Raw genomic sequence first — 11,867 nt, forward strand, 5'->3', positions numbered from 1 at the left:
TGCTCAGCTGTTTCCTGAAAATGGTGCAGGTGGACTACAGGACTGGAACTGGGACATTGTCTATTGATGTGAGTTTTTATTTGGGTTTTGGTTTTACTTTTCTTTAAACGTTGGAGTTTCATTTACACGCAGCGCCGATTTACAAACGGAACTCCACCCGGACACGACTTGTAGATCTGTTATTTCTGAATCCACTGCGCCTCTCGGCCGCCCTCTGTCGGCGATTAGCAGTCCTGTCTTATTCTGTTGTGTCGAGGGCGAACGACGTTCCCGGAGATTTTGCACTTTTCAGACTCTTAATGTGATAAAAACCATGGCTGGTATTAAAGGTGAGAAAATAATCATTTTATTGCTCACGTTATTGAAAATTGTAGCTGTGTAAAATAACGGCGTAGTGGTTTTATGTAGCTACGGTTGTCGCTTGTTCGCTAACGTCACGTTGCTAGGTAGCTTTAGCACTGCGGGCCGCCTGAATGGCTGGTGGTTCATTGGTGTCTTCTAGAAAGAAAAACACCTTAAATTAATACATATTATTCGTTAAAGAGCTTTCAGTCCATATATTATACTTCAGAGATAGGATAGGCGTTATTTAATTATGCATATCAGGGTTAAGTCGTATACCACGGTGATGTTTTAGACTGTCTTTAACGTTAGTGCAGTACTGTCTTGCAGCTACAAGACTTCATGTACCTGTTCTATTCACCAATTACATAGCTTTCTAGCTATCTGTCAAGCTCACAGCTGCATGATAAAGCAGACGATTTAGTTGGATAAAAGCTGTTTGAGCTAGCTAGCTAGCTGGATGGATGGATAGCTGGCTGGGGCAGACAACAGATGCAGGACCAGATCTTTGCAATAAAGAGGTTTAGCTGGCCACATGCTTGCTTTGCACTTGCTTTGCACTACAGTACTGACATTTTTCTGGTATTGGGTTTATAACTGTTTCTTAGAAGTGTGCCACCTCCCTCCTCTGCATCCCTGTGGAGCCAAGTCATATGACTGATCATATGAGAGCTTTCTCAGCCAGCTAAAAGCACTGAATTTAAGATTAATTTTGAATCTTGCCGAGTAAGAGTTTTCATGGTGGTGGTGATAGGAACCAAGTATCTGAACGTTTTTAAAACGTCCTCAACAGTGTGTATAAATGTCATGAGGAATGGACCACTAAAAACAGTCCAGAATGATTTCATGGAGAATCTGAATTGACACAAGAATCTTTCTTGCTTTCCTCTGCCTAAAGTTACCACTTGTGAGATACAATGTTTTGTTCTGGTAGTAATGATGTACTAGTAATATGTTAAACCTATAGGGGGAAAAAAAAAGAAATCAAATGTGAACATTAGCAAAACTGCATTTGATTAATCACTTGACATTGTATGAGTTTGAACTGTAATGTTGGTTAAAAAAAAGTGGTAGATAAAAATTCTGGGTTCAGTTTTAGTCCTAACATGACTGGGACTATAATGACCCCAGGTTCTGTTCCTGAAGACCTTGATTAGTCGGATTAGGTGTGTTAGATTAAGGCTGGAAGTAGGTTCTGCATGGAATAGACCTTGGTGCAGGACATCTGCAGTGCATGATGCCTTCTGAATATTTCATTGTATTCAGATGACATTTGAGTGGGGTGGCAATATTTATCATTCTCATCATAAGTCACATTTATGTCACAATATGCTTTTCTGTGCGTATCATGAATATCATCAGAACTTAAACAACACTGAGTAACTGCATGTATCATTATGAAGAGAGCATAATTTAGCTGTGGTTAATTGGGTGTAGTATGACGCATTAATATAAAGCACTGACTAAAAGTCATTGCATTCATATTTTAAGATAGTATTTTGTAAGTGTGGCACTACTGGCTCTTTTTTGTTAGTTCCAAACATCAGAAATGCAATATATTATAGTGAATATGATACTTCAAGGCATTTTCTCGATGAATAATGATATTTTAGGTTTTGCCACATCGCACACGCCTATATTTAAGTTAGCATTAATAAACCAATAAGGTCATGTTTCCCAGATGCCACTTCTGTGTTCTGACAACCTTGTATGACATTCTTTTGTTCTCTACGAATTTATTTCATTTTTATCCTTTCAAAGCAAAACACATTTTTGTTGTCTATTTAATTATATCACTAAAACTGAAAAACAATATTGTAAGACCAGTACTGATATATCAATATATGCAAATTATCGTCCAGCCCAAAGCTGGTCTAAGTGTCATTGCAGTTTTTGGAAACTAGCAAAACTACGCTGCAACTGATTTCAGTGTTCCTGCTAGTTGAATCTTGAGTCATTCAGTAGACTGACTTATTGTTTTCTCTGATTCCAGCACTGATCAGTCTGTCTTTCGGTGGAGCCATCGGCCTCATGTTTCTGATGCTTGGTTGTGCCCTGCCTGTCTATAAGTGAGTAGTATATCAGGATATGTTCACATTGTTATGTGAGTGGGATTGTGATTTTAAATAGGTCAAAAATGTCAATCCGGATTTTGTTCTGTGGGGGGGGTTTGATGTACTTATACTTTATTATACTTTGTTATAGTTACAAAACATACCATTCACTCTTCCGTCCATACAGTCTGTATGCTTCTAAAAAACTGCTCATTTGAATTTATCATGGCTGTGATGGTGAAACAACGAATGCATTTACATATGGCCACCCGTTCAACTCACACAGCAGTTTAGCTCCACCCATTCATGTTGAAGTGGTGTTACCGCAGGCAATCTGAAGGTTTTTTTTTTTTTTTTTTTTTTTAAGTGAATGATTACAGTTAAATGCGAAAAGGAGAGGCTGAAATTTATTTTTTTTGAGTGTCCCTTAGGATTTCTGAATGAATTCTGTCCATAGAACCACACACATGTTATTAATGGACTATTAATGTATAAACAAAGAAAAAAAAAGGTAATTGTGGAATGTAGACCAAAACAAACTTTTAAAAGTAAAAAAAAAAAGCATTTGGGTGTGTACACTAAATATCCAGCTTGTCTAAATACTGATTTCAGCTGCTTTACAGCACACCCATTGCTGACACAGGCATTTCATTGTGCACACACATGGGCCAAGGCCTGAGTCATGCCCAGTGCCAAGCGTTAGCTAGCAAGGTATTAAGCCCCCCAGCATTTGGCTGTTGAGCAATGGGACTGAGCTTTCTGGAGAGATGGAGCTCTATCCAGTGATGAGTTTGAGTGGTGTTTGTGATCCAGAACTAATCATCCAACATCAGTAACCGACCTCACTAATGTTCTTCTGACTGAGCACATATACAGCAATGTTTCAACATCTATTTGAAATCTTTTCTAGAAGAGCACAGGCTGCAGCAAAGAGGGACAAACTTGTATATTAATACACTATACACTGATCAGGCATAACATTATGACCACCTTCTTGTTTCTACACTCATTTCCATTTTATCATCTCCACTTACTATATAGATGCACTTTGTAGCTTTGTAGACTGTAGTCTATCTGTTTCTCTGATACTTTCTTAGCTCCCTTTTACCCTGTTCTTCAGTGGTCAGGACCTCCATGGACCCTCACATAGCAGGTGCTATTTGGGTGGTGGATCATTCTCAGCACTGCAGTAACACTGACATGGTGGTGATGTGTTAGTGTGTGTTGTGCTGGTGCAAGTGGATCAGACACAGCAGTGCTGCTGGAGTTTTTAAACACTGTGTCCACTCTATTAGACAGCCCTACCTTGTTGGTCCACCTTGTACATGTAAAGTCAGAGACAGCAGCTTGTGTGTCAGCATAGTTTATGTTGGTGATCCTCCAGACCAGAGGTCACTAATAGGCGAACCGCAGTCTGAGTCTGGACCCAGAAGCTGTCATATGCAGACCTGGACCTATAACCAATAAACTATGTTGAATTATTTAATTTCAACGGGGTGGTCCTATTTTAATCTGCGTAACTTTTCTAGCCTTTATTTTACCACTTTAACGACCCGGGAAACTCATGGACCAATCGCATGTGTTGTAAATATCACACGTAGTGATACTTATCCAATTGGATCTGTGCATTACAATGACCACCGAGACTCGAGTGAGTGACGCACACACAGGGGGACAAGGTGGGAAACAGCAGTTGGAGAAGAAAGGGAGCCAGAAGAAAGTTAATTCACATGGCGTGCTCTAAAAAGAGAAAAGTAACAATAAATGTCGTTGAAATATTACTGATCTGTACTTTATTTAATTTAACAGATTTGTACTTTATTTATTTGACATTCAGTTATTGAATACATTAGATAATATACCTCCTAGGCTACTTCACTATACAGTATATGGCACCAAATCATGATGCAAGTTTGACATTATGATGTTCCGAACCTTTTGCTTGAACATATTTTCTCTAACTGGACCTAATGGAATTTTAATTAAAGACCCCTGCTCTAGACCTTCATCAGTGGTCACAGGACGCTGCCCATAGGACGGCTGGATATTTTTGGTTGGTGGACTGCTCTCAGTCCAGCAGTGACACTGAGGTGTTTAAAAACTCCAACGGCACTGCTGTGTCTGATACACTCAGACCAGCGCAACACACACTAACACACCAACACCACATCAGTGTTACTGCAGTGTTGAGAATAATCCACCACAAATAGTACCTGCTCTGTGAGGGTCCATGGGGGTCCTGACCACTGAAGAACAGTATAAAAGTATGCAGGGAAAACTTTGGATGAGCAGATCTCTGCAGTCTTTTAGACACAGTACAGGTGCTGGTCAACGAATTAGAATAATTTGAAATAGTGCAATCATGAAATTCTTTGAATGCATTTTTTGTGCAGAAAGCAAATCAGGTGTTCACCGCACCTGTCCTACTCGTTAGACTAATCACAGAACTCGTTACCTGTAGAAAATTTGCTCAGCTGAGTTTTCCAAAAGGCCCATTTAGGCCATTTAACTGTGACACTGTTGTTTTATTGAATTAGAATAATGGAGAAACCGTTTCATTGAATTAGAATAAATGCTCGAATTTTTGTTTTCTGTGAAGAGTGTTCACTGTGCAGTATAAAGTCAGGGTTGAGTAGAATTTCTAAGTTGTAAAATCAATCATGGGTAAGCAGCGCGACGTCTCCAGATCAACCACTTACCGTCGTCTGCGCGAACTCGGCTTCAAATCTCGCGTTCCAGCAGTAAAACCGATGCTGAACAAGAAACAAATGGAGAAACGGCTGAAGTGGGCCAAAGAACACAGCAAGTGGACTGCTGAAGACTGGCAGAAAGTGGTCTTCAGTGACGAATCACGCTTCTGCATCTCCTTCGGTGACCAAGGTCCTCGTGTCTGGCGTCGTGGTGGCGAAACCTACAACCACGAGTGCGTGAAAAGATCTGTCAAGTTTCCCCAGAGCGTTATGGTCTGGGGATGCATGTCCGCTCGAGGTGTAGGGAAACTCTGCTTCCTCAAGAAGACTGTCAATGCTGCCGTATATCAAGATATTCTGGAAACGTTCCTGATTCCGACTGTTGAGGAACAGTTCGGCGAAGAAGACTTCATATTTCAACAGGATCTTGCACCGGCTCATGCGGCAAAGTCGACCAAAGATTGGTTCACTAAAAAACAGCTTGAAGTTTTGGCATGGCCGGCCAACTCGCCTGACCTCAATGTCATTGAAAACCTTTGGGCCATCGTCAAGCGGAAAATTCGCGACAGAAAGCCTACTACGCTGGACCAACTGAAGCAGAACATCGCCACTGCCTGGGAAGCTGTGAGTGCGGAAACTTGCGACAAGCTGGTCAAATCGATGCCGCGGATACTTCAGGCAGTCATACAAGCCAAGGGGGCAGCCACAAAATACTGAGAAAGTGATGATTGTAATTATAATAAAAATTATTCTAATTCAATGAAACGGTTTCTCCATTATTCTAATTCAATAAAACAACAGTGTCACAGTTAAATGGCCTAAATGGGCCTTTTGGAAAGCTCAGCTGAGCAAATTTTCTACAGGTAACGAGTTCTGTGATTAGTCTAACGAGTAGGACAGGTGCGGTGAACACCTGATTTGCTTTCTGCACAAAAAATGCATTCAAAGAATTTCATGATTGCACTATTTCAAATTATTCTAATTCGTTGACCAGCACCTGTATATTTAGGTTTTTATCTAGTCGTAATCATTACAATTACTCAAAATTCTCTCAAAGTAATGAACTGTGCGTATGATAGAGGGATTTCACTGGAATATTCACCACCTGAAGTGAGCGCATACAGTATTGTACTAACAGAAGATTTAACAACTGTGATTTTTTTTTTTCTGTTTTATTTGCTTAGAAGGCCATAGAGCTACTGGTGCTCATTGTTCTGTATGTCTCTGTCTCTCTCCCTAGTGAATACTGGCCTCTCTTTCTGCTCTTCTTCTACATTCTGTCCCCCATCCCTTACTGCATCTCGCGGCGGGTGGTGGACGACACTGACTCGGCTAGTAATGCCTGCAAAGAGCTAGCCATATTTCTTACTACAGGGATCGTTGTGTCAGCCTTTGGCCTGCCCATCATATTTGCACGTGCTAGTGTGGTAGGTGCTATTTTCTGTGGAGAAAGCATGCTTTATAAATTATGTTTGACTTTTATAAACTATGGGGGGTCATTCTCAGCACTACAATGACACTGATGTGGTGGTGGTTTAGTTTTAATGTGTGTTGCGCTGGTATGAGTGGATCAGGCACAGCAGTGCTGCTGGAGCACTGCCATGACTGATTGATTTATTTACAGATTTATCAGTTTTTTTTGTTTTCTTTTTAAACACCATTTGAAAATGCAGCTCTTTTGTGGTGAATAGACCAACAGAGATGATCATCAATCAAAATCACTTTTATTGCATAAAGCATATTGAATTTAAGAGCATTATTATGTTCTTTTATAAAGTTTGATGGGCACTTTCCTATTTAAAAAGAAAAAGAACATGGAGTTCCTTTGCTTTTTCCCCTACTTGTCTTGCCCTTACATGGTCACAGATGGATTGAGTGTTTAGTGCCATTTGTTGACTGAATAATTCACATTTGTGTGTCCAGATCGCCTGGGGAGCATGTGCTCTCGTTCTGACAGGCAACATCGTCATTTTCGGCACCATTCTGGGCTTCTTCCTTGTCTTTGGATCAAACGATGACTTCAGCTGGCAGCAGTGGTAAATGGGGGACTGGGAGTGACGTCTGAACTGTTTTTATTATACACATTCTTATTATTATGACTATTGTTGTTGTTATTATTGTTGTCTTTATTATTTATAGCCACCGCCCATCTGTTTTGACAGGAAGTCAGTGCAATAATTTGTTTCTGGGATCAGTCCGACCTCAAAATTTTTCTTTCTTCCTTTCTTCTGTTCTTTGGTTTGTGCATAAGCTTCCCTTGTAGGCTGTTCCAGTGGCCAAGCAAAGGTACTATCAATGCTTCACTTCATAGCAGCATCTGCTGAACGTACAGTGTCATTAAGAACAAGTTAAGTTGGACTGAATGTTCGCTCAGCCAAGTCCCAAGTTCTTTAGTCATGCTTTTGTGACCTGAATCATTACTCTGAGCATAAAGAGTGAATGTAGCTCATTAAATTCCTAAGCCTTTACTGGGTTAGTTAAGGGAAAAATTTAATCTGCATAATTTTCCCTGCCTACCTCAAGTGTAGTTGATCAGCCATGACACGTGTGAAGTTTTCTTGGCATTGTGAGGCTAATAATGAATGCTTCACTAATTAGCATAGTATAAACTGCATGCTTACATTGCACGTCTGCCTCGGACTATTTGGCATTGTTACATGATCTTAAATAGACCTGCTTATGTGGTATTAATAAACATGATACAAATATATCACATGCCTAAAAACAGTATTAGCTGCCATCTTGTTTAAAGCATGAATTTTTTACTAAATGCTAATTAGGATGGAGAAAGGTGGTATAGTCTTATTTACTGTTGCCCACATCAGCTTCGTAGGTCTAGTGGAAAATGAAAGAATGGGTTGGCTGATTAACTACATTTGGAGGAAGGAGAAAAATCGATGGATTCAGTTGTCTTCTCTGAATTCTGTGGTTTTTGCTTAACTGCCAGGAAAAATTCACTTTAGTTCAGTTATTGAGTTGTCATTAAGAGTGGTTTGATGTGAAATGATGCAGAGAAATTTATAGACCGATTTCTTTACAATGCCGGTGATAGGAACCAGGGGTATATCTGGGGTAAATGGGTGTAAGTAATGGTTTTCGTTGGGGACTGTTTTACCTCACGAAACACCCTGCATGTACCTCTTCACCATAATCATTAAAAAATATCAATAAACATAAATTAAGCCAAAACTTATATAATCATAAAATGATGCTTCAGACATCAGACAACATATATGTAACCATTTCATGTGATAACATTCTGTGAGGGAGCTTTTAGAGGCATTAAACTCCTCAGATGTCTGCTTCCCGTCACCACTACTGTTTAAAAAAATCAGTATGTTTCTTTAGAACAGAGCATTTCACATTAGACCACCCTGAATGACTTTGTTTACATCTTAACCATTTGATTATGTGAAGAATTAGAAAAATTGGTTGAATTACCAGTTACAGAGGACTTTGGGCTTCACTGTATGTCAGCAGATTCCTGTCAGCCAGTGCATTTCTGATTCAAATCAAAGCTTTGAAACTTGTCGAAGGCCTTTCTTTAGTCTCTGTTAATTGCACATAATGTGGAGGATGTATGTGAAGGATGTCCATATCCATTAGCTTCAGCTTCAGATGAATGGATTTATTGGTGACTGAGCTGTCTCTTTAAAACTTTAATATTTGTTGTTCATGTCACAGATGGGTAATGTTCCTAATTTATTGAAGTCATACACACTGTCGGTTGCCACTGTTGCACCGTGAGACGATTGTACTGCTTTTACGTTCTGTGAACAGCTCTATCGGGCCTGTAGGTCCTAACGCCAGTGCTGTGTTTGTACTGGGCTTTCAGAAGTGATTCCCTTTACTCCTGCTTATGTAGTTTAAATTTAGTGGAAAGATTACGTGGTGATGTGTCTGTTGACTTGTGATGTACACTGCGCACTCCACCTAATGTACACTACACTCCTAGTGTGAAGTAAATCCGACAAATCAGCAGGGCTGGCCCGAATTCTAATATTTGAGAATGTTGGCATTCATTTTGTTATTTAGTATTCAGAAGCTTTTTCTTAAGACCCACCCCAAACACTCCTATAGACTCCTGACAATTCAGATTAAGATTAAGGCAGATTAAGGCCTATTTGTCATCGTTTTAAACAAAAACGTATCATAAGAACAAGAAAAAATGGCTATTGTGTAACAATGGACATGAAGTCATGTCTTTGTTACTGAACACAGGTGCATACCCCTCTACGATTTCACAATGTCATCCCTTTTATCCCAAGTGGTTTTAAAACGCACTTGATCATATTCTTTATGATCATCATATTCTTTAACTTTAATATTTCATAAGCTACATTCAAAAAGTGGGTGTCATATGAGAGCTGTAACTGTCTTCTTTCCAATCAAATAGATGAATAATGTAATTTTAAACCCTTATAACAGAAGAAGCTGAACTCACAATGTTTTGTCTACTGAAAGTCAACCCATTTTTCCACAAATCTGGGCTATAAACTTTAAACAGATGGCATCTCTTCAGTGATATACTCTGTAAAAAGTATTTTTTATAAAATAATACAAAGAGAGACTTTGAGAGAGCAAATTGTAAGCATACAGCGATATGTATATGATCATGCAATTACTGAGTAATTTGCAGTACGATTTGGTCGTGTAAATTCAGATGGAAAAAACAAAATATACCCTGGAGAAAAGTTCATGAAAGACACTTAAATGGTAAAAATGTGAAAGCCATCACATCTTCAGGTAGCTGAAGAGCTGAATTTAGTGTAAGTCATGAAAATAACAGCGAAGTCCTCAATCCTGAACAAGACATCGATCAAAGTTATTATTACGGATCATTAATCTATTATTTTAAAAGATATACGGCTGGAACTTCTGTATCGCCGCTGCTATCAAATTAAGCAAATCCAGTCAGACTTATCTGCCTCTTTATCTGACATAACATCTGTCTCACAGGACCTTTGGGCCATCTGTTGTAAAAAGAACAGTGTAATTGCCTAACCGTTTGTTACAAATCAAAAATGAAACACGCATATCTAAAATGATAGTTGGTTATGATTTGATGGGTAATATTGAGGACATGTATGTGAATAGTCATCTGGAAACCCTTAAGTGTTGAAAGCCTGTTAAAAGCTCTTCGGGCCAGCCCTAGAAATTCATTCTCTTAAGGCCTGTGTTGTACTGTATTCGTTTTGTCTTGAGCCAGAGATGGTAAAAGCAAGTCTCAGAACTTTCCACTGTGTAAGCAAAAGCACTGACAATATTCTGTTACATGTTTTTTTTTGTAGTTCATTTGGTTTTGACTATTTATTTGTTTCTCCGTTATTCTCCAGCAGTGTAGCGTTCGAGTAACACTAACCGTGTTAAGCACAACTGATTGTAAAATGATGTTATTTTAATGTATTTATCATACGCCTGGTACGTTGTATAAAGACAAATTACAAGTTTGTTATAACCCAATGTCAGATTCCTTATGTCCACCAAAGGATGAAGTCGCATATAACCAAGTAACAACTAGAACATGAAATGAAATGAAATGCCCTTTTTTTCTGAACGCATATGCTAACCAAGACTGGTCTCTGTATAGATAAAGCTAGTGTTGTTCAGTTCAGTGGGAGTATATTCAGGTGAAGGCAGACTGTGAAGAGGTAACAGAATGATTCCACTCCCTGAGTTCATCCAAAGGACTGTGAAATTTAAAATATTTGATTCAGTCACAATGCTTGTTTAACCAGAAGCTTTATGTAGATGTTCTACGCTGTTTATAACCAAGTACAGAGAAAGCATGGTGGTCTTTTTGTTTCTTTTTTCTTTTTCTTTTTCTTTTTTCTTTTTTTTTTAAATAAATGCCATTTTTGAACAAACCCTAGACTTTTCAGGTTCTGGACTCTTTCTCCCTTTGTTTGAGTTATGTGCAGTTTGATGGAAGCTCATAAATAAGAATTTCCCACCTTGGACTAGGAAAAACCAATGTAAACGCCACTCTGTTGGGAATTCCTACTGGGAAAGTCGAGATGGCGTTCTCTACTCTGAGCTCAGTCTATGACCTCAAATCAACTTGTCTGCTGTAATAAAGAACTGATCTCTGCTTTTATATAAGGCTTATTTTATATTCTTCAACATACAGATACAATAATTTAGATGAACTACAACAAGGACCTTACAGTTCACTGTTTAGAGAAGGTTCATACATCATGAATGTTAAACGTTTTGGTCATATCTTTTGCAAACCATGACTTTTAGAGCTAAACCTTCAATTGAGGTCATACATGTTGAAAGTCAGAAAAAGACAAGAAAGAACTCACATTTGTGGCATAAAATGTGTGTTCAACAAGGTATCTGTTGAATCACTATTTTTAATAGCTCTTTGGATAAGACTGTAGACCAAGAAATGAACTCAGTACTAAGCAGTTGTGTTTGAAAAAGGTTTTGGCTCCCTCTACTGGGCAAATTGACAAGCTTGAAAGTGCACAATCCTCATTTCAGGTGACTCATTGTATGACTGACGTGCAGTGAAATGCACAGTAGATATACAATTCATTGGTGGTTTGCAATCTTTCAAATGCCATAAGCTACTTATACCTGTAATATGTGAAGAGTTAACGTGAAGAGGCAATTTACTGGTAATAACTGGACAAATTAGTACAATTTTGCAAGTATATGAGGCAGAGCTTAATATCTGTGATGGGCTGAGGGCTAGAAAAACAAAGCAATGCACAAATAAAGGTAAGTAGGTTTCAAATTGAGAAATGCATTTTATCCAATATATACTTTTAAC

At 38.8% G+C, this 11,867-nt stretch overlaps 1 protein-coding gene across 1 annotated transcript; it reads left to right on the top strand.

Moving 5' to 3' along the window:
- The first annotated feature begins 229 nt into the window (after positions 1–229).
- Positions 230–9,528, top strand: leprotl1 (leptin receptor overlapping transcript like 1). Its single transcript, XM_017705388.2, has 4 exons — positions 230–329; positions 2,336–2,411; positions 6,327–6,513; positions 7,010–9,528. Exons 1-4 carry the CDS (start codon positions 314–316, stop codon positions 7,124–7,126), a joined length of 396 nt encoding a protein of 131 aa, XP_017560877.1. The 5' UTR covers positions 230–313; the 3' UTR covers positions 7,127–9,528.
- Positions 9,529–11,867: the final 2,339 nt, after the last annotated feature.

The sequence above is a fragment of the Pygocentrus nattereri genome, chromosome 14, assembly GCF_015220715.1.
Source record: "Pygocentrus nattereri isolate fPygNat1 chromosome 14, fPygNat1.pri, whole genome shotgun sequence".
Lineage (NCBI taxonomy): Eukaryota > Metazoa > Chordata > Actinopteri > Characiformes > Serrasalmidae > Pygocentrus > Pygocentrus nattereri.